The 22,822-nt window shown below is 33.8% G+C and overlaps 1 protein-coding gene across 1 annotated transcript in view; it reads right to left on the minus strand.

The window, feature by feature from the left end:
• The window catches only part of LOC141300561 (mitogen-activated protein kinase kinase kinase 3-like), a 66,425-nt gene that overhangs the window by 18,751 nt on the left and 24,852 nt on the right, over positions 1-22,822 (minus strand). The window contains exons 5-10 of the mRNA XM_073830846.1: positions 17,906-18,005; positions 16,258-16,374; positions 15,345-15,459; positions 9,494-9,627; positions 8,781-8,854; positions 3,899-3,960 (exon numbers count right to left, since the gene is read on the minus strand). Of these exons, the coding sequence (XP_073686947.1) occupies positions 3,899-3,960; positions 8,781-8,854; positions 9,494-9,627; positions 15,345-15,459; positions 16,258-16,374; positions 17,906-18,005 (602 nt within the window). The remainder of the gene's footprint in view (positions 1-3,898; positions 3,961-8,780; positions 8,855-9,493; positions 9,628-15,344; positions 15,460-16,257; positions 16,375-17,905; positions 18,006-22,822) is intronic.

Consider the following 22,822-nt stretch of genomic DNA (forward strand, 5'->3'; position numbering starts at 1 on the left):
ACTATTTTCACTGTATTTTTTATCAAATAAATTCAGTATAATTGAAAAAAAAATTATATATATTATTCTAATTATATATATTAATATATATATTATATAATTTCATAATCAACATTTCTGTCTAGTATAAGTATCTAAATTCAAGATAAATGTAATGAAAAAAATATATATTTTACATCAACATTACTATTTCCACAGTATTTTGGATCAAATAAATGCAAATTAAATATTTGTATATACATAATATAATATAATTATAACATATGAGTATTAATTTAAAATACTAATATAAAAAAAAACTGCCCAGACAGCATAATTTATGTATTACAGTAGTTTTCCCCCCATAACATTTGACACAAAAAAAGTCATGAAAAATTATTTAGCAAAATTATCTTGAGACACGCAGCAAATATAAGCATTAAGATATGGTGTCATGCTGAAGGGTTAGTTTTAAAATGAATTCAAGTAATAATAATATATTATTTCTTTCAATATTTTAATAGACTTAACACAAAAAAAGTTCTTAACTGTAATCAAAATAAGTGATGTTCCTCAAATAATATAATGCGACATTGCGATTCACCCATTTGTCCTCCAAATAAAGAGACTGCGAAAAAGATTCGAATGTAAGAAAGAAAGTGAGGGACACAAAGAACAGGACAGGAAAGACTGAGAATGCCTGCACAATAACACAAGCAGAGGCGACCCTGACTAGCTCGGAGGGCTGCTTGCTTAAAACAGGAGTGTTGCGTTCTGATGCCGCATGCAATTGAAAGCAGCTGTTGAGCGAGTCGATGTGCCTCCCCATGTGCTGTTTGCAGCCCGTCTCCCAGGGAGACCCAGTGATTTGCTCTGTTTAGAAGCAGAGCCCAGAGAGGAAAAATCTACTCACAAGACCAGAGGGAAAAAAAAAACGGCCTGCTCTCTGTGGAGAAATCCTCAGTGTTGAGGATCTGAATGCATGTGGAATGTCTTCAATGGAAAGACACGCACGTTGTCATTATCATAGAGCTCTTTTTATTCTCTAACGGACTGGGATATAAAAGGTTGTGTGCGTAAAAGGGAAAGTTTCCGTGAAAAGTGTTTTTGTGCATGTGTGTGTGACTGGCCTCCCTCTGTTGGGGAAGATTACTATCTCATTATCAGGCAGGCCTGCTCTATTTGATCGCCGCTCAAGAGGAAAAACAACAGAGGGAGTGCTGGGCATGAGCATGAGAGCTGGAGCGAGCCAGAGTGACAGAGCAAAGGAGAGACAGAGAATACTAACCAGGGAAGGACATGAGAGAAAATCTCCTTGTTTAACCACTCCAGTAACTTTCAATCTCTCAGCACAGCAGAAGAAAACGAATGAAAGGGGGAAAGGAGAGAGAAAATCTCATTCTTCTTCCATGGCTACAGGTCTGTAACTCTGTTCCAAAAACTTAGTGAACCTATGCAGGCAGACTTTTTACACTGAAAAAAGTGTTTTGTCAAACAAATTTTCTAAACTGTAATATTTCACAATATTACTATTTTCACTGTATTTTTTAAATGCAGCATAAATGGATTTTTTATTTATTTATTAAAATATATATAAATTAAATAATTAATTAAAATAAACACACTTTTTTATTAAATTTTGCTCGATTTATGCTTCAAAAATTGGCAACGATATATATAAATGTAATAATTATTTTTGTCTTATTTTCTAGTATAAATATCTAAATATTATTACGCCAAGATAAATGTACTGAAAATGTATTTTATCAAATAAATACAGTATAAATGCAAAAAATACTTTTTTAAATCATCAAAAAAAATGTATTATTCCAAACTTTTGACCAGTTGTATGTGTTTGATAAAAATGCACATATAATAATAACAATATAAAATAAAATCTTAAATCAATATTTCTAGTATATCTAAATATCCTTAAACTAAATGTTATGAAATCATTTTAAATTTCTAAATTTCACAATATTACTATTTTCACTGAAGTTTTTAATCAAATATTTGTAGCATAGTTGCAAAAGAAGTGTTTTTTAATATTAAAAACTTTTGACCAGTAGTGTGTGTGTTTGTGTGTGTGTGTGTGTGTGTGTGTGTGTGTGTGTATATATATATATATATATATATATATATATATATATAAATAATAATAAATGTTGCTTAATTTATGCTCAAAAAATTGCCAATGAGATATATAAAAATAATAAAAAATTAAAAACAATTTCTTAATCTTATTTTTTTTCTTAATCTTATTTTCCAGTATAAATATCAAAAAATCTTTAAACCAAGATAAATGAAGTGAAAACAAATATTTTATTCAGAGTATTTTTTATCAAATAAATGCATCATAAATGGAAAATATTTTTTGAATTATTAAAATATTTATTAATTCAAAATAATTAATTAAAATAAACACACACATTTTTTATTACATTTTGCTCGATTTATGCTTCAAAAATTGCCAATGAGATATATAAAAATAATAAAAAATTAAAAACAATTTCTTTTTTTATCAAATAAATGATGCATAAATGCAAAATGACGCATAAATGCAAAAGAAATAATTTTTTATAAATTATATATATATATATATATATATATATATATATATATATATATATTATTATTATTATTATTATTATTTTCCAGTATATATATCGAAATATCCCTAAACCAAGATAAGTGTAATAAAAACGAATATTTTAAAATAGTAAAAATATTTTACATTACTATTTTTACAGTATTTGTGATCAAATAAATGTAGCATAAATGCAAAATATATATTTTAAAACATTAAAAAAATAAAAATAATTATTCCAACTTTAGACCGTTCTATTACTAATCTATTTCCTAATAAATATTTTTGTCTTTGTTTCTAGTATAAATATCTAAATATCCTTAAACCAAGTTAAATGTAATGACAACAAACATTTTATATTTCACAATATTACTATTTTCACAGCATTTTTGATCAAATAAATTATTCCAAACTTTTGACCAGTAGTGTATATGTAGTATATATATTATATATAATGTTACTCAATGTTGCTCAAAACAATTGCCAATGGGATATATAATAATATAATAAAAAAATGTGTCAATATTTTTACTTTATGTTATAGTGTAAATATCTAAATATCCTAATAAAGTAATAATAATCCTAATAAAGAAACATTTTTAAGAACCATAACAAATAATTATACTAGCTATTAATTATTAAATATATATACATACAAAAATTGGCATAAGATATAGTACCTATAACTTTAAGATTATAATTTCAACAAAAAAAATTGACAAAAATGTGGAATGAAGTAAAATGTTTGATAATCAAAAAAATTAAAAATAATCTATTCAATAAAGAAAAAATAATTAAATAATACAATTATAAAAACACATCTAATTAAAATGCAATATTCGTAAGTATAAACTACTATTATAAATATATTTTAATCGAACACAGAAAATATTAACACAAATAAATCAACATAAAATACACAAAATCAATGACACAGAAATCAATGACTAAAATCAATTTTGCCTCAAATCTCCCATGCGCTTCAAAAAAGAAGTCCTGTACAGGCCACCAAAATCAGTCACTAATGAGGTTCCACTTCTGTTAAGACGCTCCCTTAGAAGACACCTGCCTATCTAGGCAGTAAACATCAAAACAGCTCACTATGTTTGGGAACAGAGGTACAATCACAGCCACCTTCAACAGGACTGCAAATATACAGTCTTGTTTTGACGTGATGCCCCATTAGCAACACAGAGTGACCACAGTCAACAGCTCAAAGGAAGCACCTTTGCCCCTGTCATAGAGAACCAGCTGTATAATGGAGCAGAGACCATTAAAACAAGCCCACAGCTCTGACACAAATCCATATTCACTTGCACATGCCAATCTCACCTTTGTATTCATAGTTGAGGTTCAGGTAATTGTTGTCCCGGTTGTTCTGGGAGAATGGCGGGCTGTGGAAACACAAGGAGAGAAGGAGGAGAGATGATGGGTTATTTTTTGCTTGTTACTTCCCTTGTGTGCAGTGCTGAGGTTGGGCAGCACCGTCTGCCTGGCCTACATTCCTGCACGGCACAGTCCCCCACGTGCCAATGTGACCGCCTGCCACCTGTCGTTACATTCAGGATGGAGACTTGAGATTTTCTTTACCTGATACCTGACCCGAGATACTAACGTCTGACCATTCATTAGAGTTTTGTAAACGTTTGAATAGCGCGAAAGCGTCAGTTAAATGTGGACAATGCGGTGAGCCCAAAAAGTGACATGTAGGCCAGCATCTAAAACGCTCAAAATAAAATAAAATAATTCAAACAAATAATGCTACATTTTCACTTTATATGCCATTGTGCTTTTATGTGGTGGTCACATTTGAAGTACAGTTGAGGTCAAAAGTTTACACACACCTGCAGAATCTGCAAAATGTTAATTATTTTATTTAGTGCTGACCTGAATAAGATATTTCACATAAAAGACATTTACATATGTGACCCAGGACCACAAAACCAGTCTTAAGTCGCTGGGGTATATTTGTAGCAATAGCCAAAAATACATTGCATGAGTCAAAATTATTGATTTTTCTTTTATGTCAAAAATCATTAGGAAATTAAGTAAATATCATGTTACATTAAGATTTTTTGTAAAATTCCAACTGTAAACCTATCAAAATGTAATTTTTGATTAGTAATATGCGTTGTTAAGAACTTAATTTGGACAACTTTAAAGGTGATTTTCTCAGTATTTTGATTTTTTTGCACCCGTAGATTCCAGATTTTCAAATATATGTATCTCGGCCAAATATTGTCCTATCCTAACAAACTATACATCAATAGAAAGCTTATTTATTGAGCTTTCATATGATGTATATATCTCAGTTTTGTAAAATTTAACCTTATGACTGGTTTTGTGGTCCAGGGTCACAAATAGTCCACAAAAAAAAATAATAGCTACCTTTATATATAAAAAAAAAGACCCTGTTCAAAAGTTTACATACACTTGATTCCTAATACTGTGTTGTTACCTAAATGATCCACAGCTGTGTTTTTGTTTAGTGATAGTTGATCATGATGTTTTTTTTAGCATTTTAACCCTTTCCAACAAAGACTGTATGATTTTGAGATGCATCTTTTCACACTGAGGACAACTGAGGGACTCATGCAACTATTAAAGAAGGTTTAAATGCTCACTGATGCTTCAGAAGGAAACACGATGCATTAAGAGCCGGGGGGTGAAAACTTTTTGAATTTGAAAATCAGGGTAAATTTAACTTCTTTTATCTTGTGGTAAACATGTAAGTAGCTTCTGTAGCTTCTGAAGGGCAGTACTAAATGAGCAGAAAATATGATATTTAGGCAAAATAAGAAAAATGTACACAGCTTCATTCCGTTCAAAAGTTTTCACCCCCGGCTCGTAATGCATCGTGTTTCGTTCTGGAGCATCAGTGAGTGTTTGAACCTTCTGTAATAGTTGCATATGAGTCCCTCAGTTGTGTTCAGTGTGAAGAGATGGATCTCAAAATCACGTAGTCTTTGTTGGAAAGGGTTCAAATACACAAAAATGTTGATAAACCAAAAAATTTGTGGGACCTGAAGGATTTTTCTGAAGAACTGCGGGCAGTTTAACTGTTCAGAACAAACAAAGGACTCATGAACAACTATCACTAAACAAACAAACAAACAAACAAACAAACAAACAAACAAACAAACAAACAAAACACCGCTGTGGATCATTCAGGTAACAACACAGTATTAAGAATCAAATGTATGTAAACTTTTGAACAACTTTTGAACATTTTTATAAATTCAACTATTATTTTCTCTTGTAGACTATATGTGAACGCCTTTTATGTGAAATATCTTATTCAGGTCATTACTAAATAAAAAATAACACGCATTTTGTATCCCTCTTATTTTGGTAAAATAATTAACATTTCGCAGAGTTAGAGTCACTAAGATTGTACAATTTTTTTAGTAATCAGTTATTCCGTGTGAAAGTGAGAGCAAAGTGAGAGCAAAGAGACTTATTTCAGAACTGAAGTTTGAATTCTTTAAAAATTATACTGATAATAAACTGAAACAAAATAAATTGAATTTCTGCTATCTGTAGTTAAATTTTATATGCTTTTACATCCGCTCTCCCAAATTCCTTCATGTCATTTTTTTAAATGCCATTTAGTTTGAGATTTCATTTAATTAAATTGCACAACAAAGCATAAAATTCCTTTCATAAAAAAGTACATTCTTGTGTTCTCGAGTTCTCAGTAATGCCTCAATTACTGTTACGCAGAAAACAGATTCAGAAACAGATTAATCATACTTTCCAGGCAAACAAATGACTAAATGCAATCTGCCATCACTCGCTCAGCTGTGGGTAGTTAGACAGCAAAGGTTATTTTTTGTTTAAATCAATGCGAGCTGTAGCTGGCATTGATTCACAAAACAAAGAGGCTCTAGAACACGAGGACGATGCACAAAAATGACACTGATCCCGCCTTTGCCAATCAAGACGTGCGACTAGACATAAATCAGCAAAGCGCAACCCTTTTTTATGCGAATAATATGCATTTCAGTGTGAAACAGGATAATCAACAAGAAAGAAATGACAAAAAGAACTTGATTTTATCTGTTTAAAGGGGCAGAGTTGGATAACTTTTTGTTTTCTTGGGGACAAAAAGTATTCTCATAGCTTCATAACATTACGGTTGAACCACTGATGCCACATGGACTATTTTAATGATGTCCTTACTACCTTTCTGGGCCTTGAACGTGTCAGTTAGAAAGTTAGAAAGTTCTTGGATTTCATCAAAAATATCTTCATTTGTGTTCTGAGGATGAACAAAGGGTGATTAATTAATGACAGAATTTGCATTTTTGGCTGAACTATTCCTTTAAGATTTGACTCTAGGCAACGGCAACAACAAAAAAGTCATGAGTTAATGTGCTGAGAGACATAAAGTGATTGTTATTGCCCCGACCCTGTTATCCCTGTCTGACGGTGACGTCAGTACGGAGCGGGGGGATCGGCGAGACCCCGGATAATGGGCACACACACACCCGTATGAGGGGAAAAATTTCCATGCACTTGTTTCCTGCCATTGTTCTGAGGGCTAAAAGCCAGATAAGGCTCGTGCAGGTAGCATGGTTTTCCTTTCTCTTTCCCTCACTCACTCTATCTCTCTCTTTCTCACTTTCCTGTCTTTCATTCGCACTCTTTCTTTCTTTCACACTGCTTTATTGACTGGCTCTTTTTATAACAATAGCACACAGGCAACAGAAAGCAGAATAGATTGGTGAGATCAGCCCACTCTCTCTCTCTTTTAGTCTCATTCGTTCACTGAGCAGAGCAGAGCAGAGGTGGCGAGCGATAGCAGTGGAATCCAGGCGTCCAGATAAGCAAGCTGTCGCCATGGCGACATCAAGAGCTTCCTGGTTGGCCTTTGTGACGACCTGATTCCATTTCCTCTCTGGGCAGCTGCTACGTTTATCAGATATCCTTAGCCGTAATTATTATAATATACTCATTAAAGGTGAAGTGAGTAATTGTCGGAACATTAAAGAAACATTCTTTTATTTAAATGCAGAGACTATTTAGAACTATTTAAAAAGTTTTAGTTTGATTTCATCTAGTAGTGATAATACTAAATGACATTTCAGTAACATGACTTTTGTATTTCTGCTGCTTTTAAAACAACGCCTGACAACTAGTCGAACAGTAAGGCTATTTTTTTATTGTTTTGTTTAGTTGTGATATTTTTAGTAGCTAAATACTGAAAAAGTTACACTACCAGTCAAAAGTTTTTAAACAGTAAAATTCTTTGTTTTTTTAGAGAAGTCTCTTCTGCTTATCAAGCCTGCATTTATTTGATCCAAAGTACAGCAAAAACAGTAACATTTTGAAATATTTTTACTATTTAAAAACATTTTAAAATGTTTTCTATTTGAATATATTTTCAAATGTAATTTATTTCTTTGATTTAAAAGCTGAATTTTTAGCGTCACATGATCCATCAGAAATCATTCTAATATTCTGATTTGCTGCTCAAAAAACATTTTTTATTATTATTACTATGTTGTAAACAGCTGAGTAGAATTTCTTCTCATTTATTTGATGAACAGAAAGCATTGATTCAAAATTTATTTAAATTTTGTTATTTTGTTTTTGGCATTTTTATAAAGTTGTAGATTTTTTATATTTCTTTATTGCTAACTCATTTTAGTATTTCAGTTTATTATACTATGGAATTTTTAATATTCATATTTTATTTCAGCTTTATTTCAATTAATGATTCAGATAATTATTTTTCATCTTAGATTTAGTTTCTACTTAATAACAACAACACTGTCTGGCAGTAAAAAATGTTTTGCTTAAAACATTAAAAAAACAAGAAAATAGGAAAAGACAAAAAATAAAAAACAAAAAAATCAACAAAAGGAATTGAAAAAAAAAAAAAATCATCCCATCACTCTAGCCATTCGTTCACAGACAGATTTAAGATGTTTCAAGTCAATGAAAATTAAACTTTCCAAACCAACGCATTTTCTGTTTCAATCTGCAGTGTACCGTCTAACTGTTTCTGAAACGTGCCACCGCATTACTGCAAGTATCGCTGGCTCTTGTATGATAAATTACTTGTGATATGTCTCATTTGTGAGTCACTTTGGATTAAAGCATCTGCAGAATGTAAATACCAGGCTTCCTTAAAACCCAATTAGCAGGCTGGTCTTTTGAAAAAACATCCCTAATACACACAAGTTCATAAAAAAAGTGTTTGGCCCACCTGTCCAGTGCTTGGTCCAGTGACTGACAGCTGCTGGAAAGCGACCCATTCGCACTGCCGAACGGCTCCATAATCTACAGGCAAAAAATAAATGACATCATTTCATAGCATTACATTTTTCATTATAGTTTGTGCATCTGAACCTTAGCCCTCAACAAGACTGACGTAAGATTTTCCATGAACCAATGGCCATAATATGTCCGAGCTTCCTTTTGCCCAGACTGTTATAAAGTGCACAGAACAGTGACATCTTGAACACTTTATATAAGTCAAAATACAGGGCAAAAGAACATGAGAGACCATAAAAACTCAGTATTGTTTCTTTTCACTGGACTTTTCACATTTTGTTCACCCAGGATGTTTATTATTATTTAGATTATTAAATTAAACAATTGAAGAAATTGTTGAATAAAGTCACAAAAAGTATTCTCGTTGCTTCATGAAATTAAGGTTTAACCACTGATGTAACATGGACTATTTTATCGATGTCCTTGCGACCTCAAGGTAGTAAGCTCTCTGATTTAATCAAAAATACCTTATTCGTGTTCAGAAGATGAACGAAGATCTTACAGGTTTGGAACAACATGAGGGTGAGCAGTTAATGACAGAATTTTCCTTTCTGGGTGAACTATTTCTATTTCTGGGTGAAAAATGGGAATCATTGCTGAAAGTCTTCATGTAACTTTAATCTACAGCTCCAAACTAACGCTTACATTGGAGTCGAGTGTTTCTGGGATGAACTCTCCTTCACTGTGGATGCTGGTGTAGGACCCCTGCCGAGCGATCTGCTGTTGTTCTTCTGGTACGCTGCCCGGAGGGGGTGAGGTGCGGCCCGTGTTCAGAGATCCTGCAGACAGACGGAGTGAGGTTAGCGTGACACATCACGCAGTCTGATGCAAAAAAAAAAGTCTACTAAGCAACTAATAACAGAGGGCAGGATGCCAGAAACAAAAAGAAGTCGAGCAGACTGATGTGAATAATGACTGGGATTATGCGTGGTGTGAGTGACAGGTACATGTGAGCAGAATGTGAGAGGAAAAGACAAAACAGAGCTGATGGAGAGAATTGAAGACAGTGCTAATGAAGGATGAATACAGAGTGAGGAGTTTAATGAAAAAGAAAGGCAATAACAAATATATCTGCAAGCAGCGATTACCTGGGTTCAAGCGCTTTAAGGCATTTAAGCACATTTTGAAACATTATTTAGCAAGACTGTAACCACCTCAATTAAGTTTTTGGCAAATCCAGGTAATTTACCGTCAAAAAAGGATGTTTTTTAACGTTTATGACTGCTATATCGCCAGCTGTGGTCTGATCTCCTTAAACCTTTGAATGCTTGTTTAGAATTACCTGTCACATGTGCTCACCAGGTTTTGGAACGTTTTGAGGTAAAATTTGGACGGCCATAATTTTAGGTAAATTTGGACAGGCCCCTTTTCTAAACGACCCTGTTATAGCTTTCCAAAGGGTACATTTCAAATCTGTTGATAATTATTGACCTAGAGAGTTCAGAGAGTTGTACTACAGTGTTTTTTTTCCAGATTGAGCAAAAAACCTAGGACTAGTTTGCAAAAGTAGTTTTTTACATCCTCTCAAAATCATTTAACAAACGGTTTGATTGGCAGCAGTGGTTCTAGAGGCAAAGTTCAGTCCAGAATGAGGAATTCTATTTTATGATTTGAATATCACGTGTACGTGTGAAAAAACGTGCTTGGATGTGCAATGAAAACTGTGATATTGCCCCCTTAGTGGCTGATTTCTTTCAAATTTTTCACAGACCTTTACGGTTGTGAGTCAATCAGGCAGAGTTTCGTTCTGATCGGCCTCCGTTAACCTTGTCTAATAGGTGCTCAAACTTCATCGGCCAATGGCGTCCATGTTTTCTTGAGATACACAAATGTCCTTATAGACACTCGTGGCACTTTGGACCAAGACCATGCTTAGTGATTTTCATTTTGATGAGACAAATGATTTTAAACCTTATTTTCATAATTATTGACCTAGACAGAGGGTCCAGAGAATTGTACTGCAGTGTTTTTTTTTCCAGATTGAGCATAGAACCTAAGACTAGTATTCAAAAGTAGTATGAATGTAGAAAGTAGAGTTCTCCAGAATGAGGAGTTCTGTCATATGATATGAATATCGTGTGTATGTGTGAAAAACTACGCAATGCACAATCATTTACGCCCTTCAAAAAATTTAATATCGCCCTCAGTGGCCGATTTCTTTCAAATTTCTCACAGACCTTTGGGGCCATGAGTCAAACAGACCATGTTTCGTTCCGATCGGCCTCTGTTAACCTTGTCTAATAGGTGCTCAAACTTCATTGGCCAATGCGGACATGTTTTTTTAGATACGCAAATGTCTTGTGGCACATTGGACCAAGACCGTTTTCAGCGATTTTCATGTTAATAGGACAAATGGTTGTGTAGGCATAGCTATTTTTATGATTTTTTTCCTCTTTTAGCCAGGTCTTTTGGCCAAGCTTCGCGATTTTTGTCCTGTGACCTAAGATTGAGCTCTTACACAAGTGTTCAGAGTTTGGCGAAGAAATCTAATTCTGTTCAGGAGTAGGGCTGTGCAATTAATCGCAATCGCAAAAAAATCGCGATTTAAGCACATGCGATTTCTAAACCGCACAAGGCTGCGATTTTATCTATCCCCCCCAACGGCACCCCCGCCCCCCTTGAACATCAAGAAGTTCATTTTATTTTCGATATAGCGCCACATCACAAATAGAAGTCATTTAAGGTTATCTTTCCTATAGAACAGGTCTATACATAGTTCTTTTATTAAACATACTAAATTGCCTTATGTTATTTATCTTATTTACACTAAGGCATGTCATTTCTGTCTCTTCATGGTCGCGTGATTACAATGTCTCCTCCAAGAAAACACGGACTGGATCGCGGACTCCATTCATAAAAACCTAATTTACTATAGCGCGGAATGCCACGTAATTCGTCGATTTTTGGATTAATAAATCAAAAGTTGGTCTGTCACTTAATTCAAATCGCGATATGGACTAGTGTCTGTGAAAACTGAAATGCAAAAAGACCGTTTTAATATGAATCCTGCATGTTCCGTTTGCTTCTGTATGTATGAATGGTGGAGACGCGTTTTATTTCTTTACTACATGCAGACTGAAGCACACGTGACGCTCCCGCTAATTTTTGGCATTTGCATCTCACATGAACAGATAAACTCAATCGCCAAATCGCTGCTGTGAGTTTCACTTTTACCGTTTCATTTGAGAAAACTAGCATCATATACACACAGAAACTTCACTGCAACCTGTCAAAATAAAAGTACGGTTTAACATGTAACAGAACAATATTAGTCCTGTATTACTTTTGTACAGTATAATGTAGGTGTTTATATATTCCTATTTAAATAATTTACATAAAACAATATATGTGATAAAAAAAATTACAACAAGATTAACCACTTAATTATTATTTAAACGTTTTAAACTGAATATAATTTTTCTTCCACGCATTGATTTTAACAGTAAATTTCTGTTTGTTTGACAAAAATTAAAAGGGTTTATTTTTCATTTGATTAAAAATAAATAAATGTTTATGCTTTTTCATTATCAGAAAAATTAAAACACAAGAAAAAAAGCACAAGATTTTAGAACCCTCAAAATGCTAAAATAGAGAGTTTTGGACTTATTTTTCCACTGAAATTAATGTATTCGTTATTGCACAAAGTAGGCTAAAGTGCCGGGAAAAAAGTAAAATGGCTTATTTATTTTATGTTGTCTGTTTTAAAGACAATTTTACTACAGTTTTGTTTATTAAACTTAATACTATGTTATTTCATGGTGAAATGTTTTGTTATGCACTTCTTGTGCACTGAATACATTTAGAATGTATGTATGTAGCTTGTTTGAAAAAGCAAAAAAAATAAAAATAAAAATAAATCGCAAATAGAATCGCAATCGCAATATTCCTTCAAAAAAATCGCAATATGATTATTTTGTCCATATTGCACAGCCCTATTCAGGAGTTATAGGCATTTTACTAAAAGTGGCCCTGCCCCTTTCGAGCATTTTGGCATCCCTTTGCGATGATGAGTCGAAAGTAAATTATTGATATTCACTCTCCATAAAATCTTGCTGCACTGGTTTGGTTCAGATCAGACGAAAAACCCAAGACTAGTTTGCAAAAGTAGTAAAAAAAAAAAAAATCCGAAATAACTTAAAATTTCGCCAGGGTTATGATCGAATCTGAGGCATGCATTTTGTAACAAGGATTCCAATGGCATAAGACACATGAGCGACTTTGTATTTTTGTTCGCTGTAGCGCCTCTGTCAGGCCGACTGGGATGAGCCTTGGTGACGTTGTTGGAGGTATGAGTACTACCATTCCTCAAAGTTTCAAGTCTCTACGACTTTCGGTTTGGTCTGCATGATCAGTTTTACATGGAGATTGCTGATCCTTGGCCATTCTGACAATTACAATAGGGTTTCAGCGTTACACACTTGAACCCTTAATTATAAGAGCAAGGATGGGGAAGAGAGCATGAGGGGACTATCGCTCTCATTTCTATATCCATTTACATTTTCTTTTACCTGTTTTTAACTGCATAACATCATACAAACCCACTGCAAAACATCACACAAAACTGCTATGTATGTATGCAGTGCACAATCATTTCTCCTTCACCCCATTATAATGACAAATGCTGACTGCTCTGACATACTGAAATCTGTAAAAATACATCCTTGACATTCAGCCAGCAAAAACCTACAACTGCCATCATTCAGTATGCAACGGGAAGCGAGCTATCTCCTCTCTCTCGTCTCGTTCTCAGGTGTGAAAACAAAGCGATGGTGCCAAACAACAGAAAAAAATGTGAGATGGTGAGAAAGCGAGTGCGTCACTGAGCTCTCTATCTCTGAAAAATGCTTCGCTATATTTGGAGATGACACTCGTTCTTGTTTTGTATAGTATTCATGTTATAAACTGTACTTCTATCACTGTTTATAAGCTGCTGAATGATGTGTTAATGACGCGATTAGACCTACATCTAATTAATATTACCTGATGAAAACCATGCTGCCAGATTTAAAACACTTAACATATGAAACTGAAAGCAACAAACATGTTTTATGTCACTGCTGTTCAGTCACTGGTGGTGTATGAATACGAATTCACTGATACGAATTATGCTGACAGAGCAAAAAGCTTTGAGAGATGCTTTTTCAAACATTACAAACTCGTTCCACTAGTCTTTGCTCAACCATCTTAAACTGACAATGAAATGACAAAATGTGGCTCCTAACAAAGCCTGAATCAAACTCGAGATAGCCTTGATTGTCCTCAAGGTGTCCTAAAATCTACATCAGTCAAATATGACTTCTGACAGACTTCTGTCATCAGTTTTCTGCAAGAATTTGCATAAATGTACATTTCATAGACTGCAGAAACGCAGAAGGACTTGTGGAATCCAGTCATAAAAATAGAAATATAATGCAGAATCTCATGGATTTGCCAAATTTTGGATGAATATATCAAAAGTAGGCGAGTACACTTAAATCAAAACACAATATAACCTAGTGTCTGTAAAATTAAGCTGCCAAAAACACTATTTAAAAACAAATCATTTTTACTACTACGTTTACTACACACATACTGAAGCACTCGATGCTCACTGTGTTTTTAGTCTCTGCCGCCTCAAAATAAGAGTGCATGAACATAAACAATCTCTAGAACTGCTCTGAGAGTCACCTTGTGAGCATTTTACCATTTCTTTTGAGAAAATCTATCGTCATATCATATTCAAACAGAAACTTAAAGGTCCTCACAGCAACCCGTCAAAATAAAAGGTTGGTTTAAATTGAAGAAATTGTGACAGAAATATATTACTTAATGTAGTGATAGTACTAGTACTAATGAAAAAAGTTATTTTAAGTTAAAGTAAAATTATTTACCAGAATTTATTTACCAGAAAAATGTAAATACACAACACAGTATTTCTGGAATAAATAAATAAATATTTTTTTAAATAAAATGTATTAATTAAAATTTATTTTTTTAATTTAAGCATTTAAAGAGAGTCTATACAAATTAAAACGGACTAATTTCAGACTAATACTCCATTACTATGTTGAAGTATAAAGATATTTAGCGGTCTAGACCAGTACTAAATCCACCGGGAGGCACAAAAATACAAATGTAATGTCTCTGAAAAAGAGCATTCTACCTGATTGACATGTAAACAAGAACCTACAATGAAATTCCAGAATGTTTATTCAAGTAAACTGTTTATTTAGTACGTGCATTTCAAGTGAACTGATTCCAACTAGCCAAATATTATGTAAATGCAGTCGCACAGGGAAGCGGTATCAAACCAATGATTTTAATCCACTCCTCTGCCATTCAAAACATCCTAAATTACTTTTCCAGGCTTTCTCTAACGTCACTGCGCTCTTTGATGCCATTCTCCAGGCTTGATAGAGAAAGTGCAAACAAAGCATATGATAAAGCCATTATATACTGCCGTTTTGACTGCTGTGTGTGTGTGTTAGGGGTGTGTGTGAGAGCCAGCGTGACGCACCTGTAGAGTGTTTGCGCACTCGTTCAGAGCCTTTGAGAACCGAGGCTTTGAGATCTCCCAGGGACCTGGATGACCTCATCTCGCTCTGCTTGTCTTGGCCGCTCACCTGAAGGAACTGTGGTGAAAAAGACATATATGAGAAATTCTGTGAAAACTATGAGTGAATTTAACTTATTTTGTCTTCTGGGGAACATATAATCATATTCTGTAGCTTCTGAAGGACAGTACTAAAAAAAAAAAAAAAAGATATTTAGGCAAAAAAAGAAAAATGTGCACATCTTTTTTCTGTTCAAAAGTTTTCACCCCCGCTCTTAATGCATTGTGTTTCCTTCTGAGGCATCAGTGAGCTTTTGAACCTTCTGTAATAGTTGCATATGAGTCCCTCAGTTGTCCTTAGTGTGAAAAGATGGATCTCAAAATCAAACAGTCATTGTTGGAAAAGGTTCAAATACACAAAAATGGGCATTTCTGAGGAACGGTGGACAGTTTAACCCCTCACGACAAACAAGTGTATGTAAACTTTTGAACAGGGTTAATTTATTTTTATAAATGTAACTATTATTTTCTCTTGTGGACTATATGTAAACATCCTTTATGTGAAATATCTTATTCAGGTCAGTACTTAAAAAAAACATGCATTTTTTATAATCCCTCTTATTTTGATCAAATAATTAACATTTTGCAGATTCTGCAAGGTGTATGTAAACTTTTGACTTCTATATATATATATTCTTTATTTTAACTGAATGATACAAAGGTCTTAAGAGTAAAGGATGTGTGGTTGTACTCTTGTGGTCTGAGAACTGGTTCATGCACGGGTTAGGGTTTCCTTTTGGGTTTAGATGTTGTTTTGGTTTTGGCTTTGGTTTGGGTTTAGTTTGGGTCGCTTTGCTTTGTTTTGGCTTGGACTCACTTGGTTGTTGGGAGGTGTTTTCAGAATCACTCGCAGTAGGTTGTTCATTCCAGAGCTGGAGTTCAATCCCTGAATTGCTCGGTCCAGATCCTCCTGACACTTCAGAGCCACCAACATCTAAGACCAGATATATCATTAATAATATTCAGAGTTTAAAAACGAGACATAAATGAAATGCACAGATACTTACTGCAAAGTATACATGCTAATCTGATTACAAGTAACTGAAAAGTAATTGATACAGAGTGTCAAAACCGACATCTTGAGACAAAGGTCAGGTAAAAAGCATAAAATTAATATAAATTAATATTAAATCTGTTCCCAGATTGCATTCTTTTATAATTTAACTAATTTTCATTACACTATCATTTGAAGGTTAGAATTTGTTAAATGTTTAGAAGTCATTTTTGCTCACCAAGTCTGCATTTATTTGATAAAAATACAGTAAAAATAGTAATATTGTGAAATGCAGTATCATTAAGATTTGACATACCTGTTTCCTATTTAGATTTTTTCCTATTTAGATGTCATATAGAAATATTTCTTAATATCAATGTTGAAAACTGTTGTATTGCTTAATATTTTTATGGAACTATTGATGCATTTTTCTGGATTCTTTGATGAACAGAAAGTTTATAAGAACAGCATTTATGTGAAATAGAAATCTTTTGTATTTGCTTACAGCCGCATTCAATCAATTTAATTGCTGAAAAATATTATTAATTTAAAAAAAAATAATAATAATAATAATTTAATAAAATAAATAAATAAAAATTAATTTAAAATTTTAATTTATTTTTAATTTATTTTTTTTTTACACGTATTTACCATATTTACTCAAAATGGAAAAAAAAAAATGGAAAACAGAAAATTATCTGTATTATTCGCGGACAAATTAGTGAATACATTTATCTTAAATTCACTGTAAATTTGTCATGGTCCTAAAATTATATATAATAAAATGCAATTATAAGGAAAAACAGTTTTAAATTAATTACATTTATTTATTTATTTTTACAAAAAAAATTTCATATTTACTCAAAATTCACTAAACGGAAATTGGAAAAAAAATGAAAATTAGTGAATATATTGATCATAAATTCATTGTAAATTTGTTGTGATCCTAAAATTGTATATAATAAAATGGAATTATAATCAAAAATAATTTTTAAATTAATTAATATATTTATTAAAAAAATCTTTAGGAATACTTGCCATATTTACTCAACATTCACTAGACGGAAATTGGAAAAACTGAAAATTATCTGTATCATTCACTGACAAATTAGTAAATAAATTCATCATAAATGTATTGAGCTCCTAAAATTGTATATAATTAAATGCAATGATAAAAAAGAAAAATAGTTTTTAAATAATTTATTATTATTATTATTAATTAATTAATTAATTTATTTATTTTACAAATATTTACCATATTTACTCAAAATTCACTAACCAGTAATTGGAAAAACAGAAAATTATCTGTATTATGAAAAAATTGTGAATTTTGGAAGTGAAACAAACAGTTTTTGGCTGATTCAGATAATCCCAAAATGACTAAATATGGGCCGATTTATTGTCCTGACTGATATATATTGACTTATTAATACGAAAAAATTACAAAAAGCTACTAGGATCAATGCAGCACCTCTTTATCAGTGTAGTACAGGTCCATTTGCTGGCCGAAGGCCTCCGTCACCTTCTGAAGCAGATCTTTGAACTTCAGCGGCCTTTGGAATGGAATGATTCTAAAACAAGAGAGGAAAAAGTCTGGTCAAACCAAAACAACTTTAAGACAGCTGCAAAATCTTTTTGTTAGTTACACTGTCCATACATAAGCGGTATGTAAACATGGCACTGTGGACGTGCATGATGGCACCCTTCCAATCACGGGACACATCCTGACACTAGAGGGTCATTGCCATAGCAACAGAGGTGATGAAGGACAGGTCAGTTGAACATCAGTTGAATCATTTATCAGCATACGGAAAAGGCGTCACCGCTGATGTGTGCGAGTATGTACTTCTACAACCATTTATGGTGTATTCACGCATGGGACAGACCACAAATGGTATGTCTGTTTATTAACCGAGCGTGACTATGTTTGGAGTGTGCGTCAACGTGTGGGGCGAGAGAAAAAAGGAACTGAGAGTGTAAATTGGTTTGTGTGTTTGCATGATGATAATAATGCAAGGCAAGCATGATGAGTTTGAATGCGCACAAGTGTGTGTTTGGCCTAATCAAGCGGAGCGGACCACTGTTTCAACACCGGGGCCCACATCACATCGCACACAAAGGCAGATGGAGCGCTTCCTGAGAGGAAAGTGGAAAAAAAAAAGTGGAGCAACGCTGGAAGTAGCAGGAAGTATGTTTTCCCCTCCTCCGAAGAAGCCAAATTTTGCTGCAGTTCACTGCAGTTCATATCTATGACTTTTGAAGAAGCATGTGACTTTTATGTATTAAAGAATAGAAATAAACTTCATTTATTTAACATAGAAATTTATTTGAGGTCATCCAAGATGTCTTTCATTCCAATGTCTTTCTTTCTTCAGTCGAAAAGAAATTAAGGTTTTTGAGAAAAACATGTAAGAATTGTCTCCATATAGTGGACTTCAATGGGGGTCAATGGGTTGAAGGTCCAATTGCAGTTTCAGTGCAGCTTCAAAGGGCTCTACATGACCCCAGACGAAGAATAAGGGTTTTATCTTGCAAAATGATTGGTCATTTTCGAAAAAATAACTTTTACTTTACACTTCTTAACTTTTTCGTCTGTGTACTTTGGTTCAAAAAGGTAGGCTAGGGCGAAAAGCCCATCTCAATTTCTCCTCCAACTTTAAAATTTGTTTTACCTTTTTTGTAAAAGGCGTTTGACTTTCTTTGCACGCTCGCTTTGTAAATACTGGGTTGGTATTTCCACCTACATCACGCGTGACTACGTAATGTAATCAAAAGTTTACATACACTTTATTCTTAATACTGTTGTTACATGAATGCTCCACATCTGTGTTTTTTTCATTAGTGATAGTTGTTCATGAGTCCCTTGTTTGTCCTGAACAGTTAAACTGTCCGCTGTTCTTCAGAAAAATCCTTCAGGTCACACAAATTCTTGGGTTTTTCAGCATTTTTTGTATTTGAACCCTTTCCAACAAAGACTGTATGATTTTGAGATTCATCTTTTCACACTGAGGACAACTGAGGGACTCATATGCAACTATTACAGAAGGTTCAAACACTCACTGATGCTCTGGAAGGAAAAACTATGCATTAAGAGCTGGGGTGAAAACTTTTGAACAGAATTAAGATGTGTACATTTTTCTTATTTTGCCTAAATATCATAATTGTTTTATTTAGTAATGCCCTTCAGAAGCTACAGAAGACACTATATGTTTCTCAGAAGGCAAAATAAATTAAATTGATCCTGATCTTCAAATTCAAAAGTTTTCACCCCCATCTCTTAATGCATTGTGTTTCCTTTTGAAGCGTCAGTGACCGTTTGAACCCTCTGTAATAGTTGCATACGAGTCCTTCAGTTGTCCTCAGTATGAAAAGATAGATCTTAAATTCAGACAGTCAAGGGTTCAAATACACAAAAATGCTGAAAAAACAAAGAATTTGTGTGATCTGAAGGATTTCCTGAAAAACAGCGGACAGTTCAACTCATGAGGACAAACAAGGGACTCAAGAACAACTATCGCTAAACAAAAAACACAGCTGTGGATCATTTAGGTAACAACACAGTGTTAAGAAACAAGTGTATGTAAACTTTTGAACAGGGTCATTTTTATACACTCAACTATTATTATATTAATCCTTGTTTTTCCTTAATTTCCTTTGGACTGAGGAAAGAAAGACATAAACATCTTGGACGACATGGGGGTGAGTAAATTATCTGTAAATTCTGCTTTCTGTATCTCCAACTTAATGACAGCTGGTTCTCTGAATCTAAAGACGTTTATGGGAAATAACAAAGCTAGGGTCATCCGTCATGGGTGAACTCAAGCTTTTATGCTGATATGAAATCAGCTGTATGTTGTTTAACACTCAGATCTTCTGTAGCTGTAGCTTGGGTTTTGAGCGATGGCTGTGTTTACACTGGCCGATCAGTGAGATAGTGATGGAAGGAAAATCATAGCGGAAGACTGGAGAAATGGAGGATGTAGAGTACGAGATGATTTTCCTTCCTTGGCGCGCACAGATAAGCGCCTCGTTTTGGCCGCGTCTCTCCACGCTTGGCATGGCGTGCGGCGCTCTCCTCCTTCCTGTCTCGGTGTTGCAGCCGCTGCCAGAGGAAGACAGTTTTGACTGTGTCCAACTAGGCTGGTCGGTTAACTAATGCCTGTTCTGATGAGTTTTTTATTACTGTAGGCGCAAAAGTGTTGATTTATGATGTGCGCTGTGAGATATGGAATTGTACGCATACAAGTATAACGCATGTTACATTTTACGACTTTCTGATGTAATGCAATGAAAACAACGTTAATGGCACTGGGGAAAAAAACAGTGATACTGCTATGTTGCTGTGGAAATAGACTGAATAGATTTGGCTGTTCATGCGCTGTTTGGTGTTGTGAAACAATAATATTGTAGTACTATATTATAGAAAGTATTATGGTTTAAAGTAGCTGTTTTTTAAATTTTAATATATTTTAAAATGCATTTTTTTCATTCCTATAATGCTTTCAGTGTCATTACTCCAGTCTTCGAAGTCACATGATCATTCAGAAATCATTGTAATATGCTGATTCGGTGCTCAAAAAACATTTCTTAATATTATCTTTGTTGAAAACGGTTGTGTTTCTTAATATTTTTGTGGAAACTGATGTTTTTTATAAATAAAAAGTTGAAAAGAACTGAATTTATGTGAAATAAAAAAAAAACTGTCACTTTTAACCGATTGGATTAGTCCTTACTTAATAAAAGTATTAATAAAAAAAAAAATCAAAAAACTTTCTGACTGTTCGACTTTTGAACAGTAGTGTTCTTATTAAACACTTCATTTTTTTAGCTGCACAGTGCAATTTGCATAGTGGAAAAAAAAACTGTTATGCATATTCATGAGAGTGGATGGAAGTCCCACCATCTGGCCAGGCTGGTTTATTAAGATTTACTGATATCATTGTTTACCCAAACAATAATATACAGACAGATTTTAATACTAATTTGTGTCTTATTTTTTCTCTCTCTTAGAGAAGAAATACTGTGCAAGGGGAGAGTCCTGGCCAGTTAAGGAAATGCCAAAATGTTAAGCTTCCTTAAAAACAAAGTCCATTTAAGGCAAGTCAGGGGGGCCGTGAGGGGGATGCTGGGGGTTTACGGAAAAACTTGAGAGAGAGAAAATAAACCTTTTTACCGTAACAAAAAAAAAGAAAAAAGCTTTGTATAAAAACCACAAACAGGATGTATTTGTAAGTGTTTATAAATATTCTCCAGATAATTTAATCAATTTGCTTGAAGGGATAGTTTTCCCATAATTGAAAATTACCCCATGATTTACTCACCCTCAAGCCATCCTTGGTGTATATGACTTTCTTCTTTCATACAAATGTAATCTGAGTTATGTCAAGGCTCTTCCAAGCTTTATAATAGCGGTGAACGGCTGTTGAGATTTTGAAGCGCAAAAAAATGCATCCATCCATCATAAAAAGTACTCCACGCGGCTCCGGAGGGTTAATAAAACCTTCTGAAGTAAATCAATGGGTTTGTGTAAAAAAAATTTTTAAAAAAAATCAATATTTAAAACTTTATTAACTGTAATCTCTAGCTTCCACTAACTGCCGTATGCGAGTCCATGAGAGATTGGCGTTCCAGCCAGTGACGTAGGATGTAGGCATAGCGTAAGCTCCAGTAATGCTGATGATACACTGGCCAACTTTTTGAGCAATGTTGCCGGGCAACTTTGGCAAATGTTGCCGTAAACGGGCAGCCAGGTGTGATACAGAACCCACAACAGATCTAAATTTTCCAGATAGAAATGCGTTACCCATTTTTAATGAGAAAGTGCCTAGGCAACATTGCTCAAAAAAAGTTGCCCGATAAAACTGCTCAAAAAGTTGCCCAGTGTATCATCAGCATAAGAGTGCGCTAGTCTTGCGAGAACCAAGTTTTGTTTACAGCAAAGGAAAACCTTTCCTCTCCTCTTGGCTTGTATCAAAATCCTCTGACATTTTTCTTTACAAATCCTCATTTTGCACTTCTAATTCATGACTGGTGTTTCGTTTTGCGTCACTTCTCACCGGAGCTTACTTCAACGTCCTACGTTGTCTGCTAAAATGCCATTTTCTCGTAAACGGGAAGCTAGAGATTATGGTTTATATAGTTTTAAAATATGGAAAATGCACTGATTCACATCAGAAGGTCTTTTTAACCCCATGGAGCTGTGTGGAGTACTTTTCATGATGAATGGATTCACTTTATTGGACTTCAAAATTGGAAGAGCCAGGATATTTTTTTAATGTAACTCTGATTGTATTCATCTCAAATATAAAAATTCATATACATCTAGGATGGCTAACAGGAGAAGTTCATTTTAGAACAAAAATTTACAGATAATGTATCCACCCTCTTG

This window comes from Garra rufa, chromosome 24 (genome assembly GCF_049309525.1).
Source record: "Garra rufa chromosome 24, GarRuf1.0, whole genome shotgun sequence".
NCBI lineage: Eukaryota > Metazoa > Chordata > Actinopteri > Cypriniformes > Cyprinidae > Garra > Garra rufa.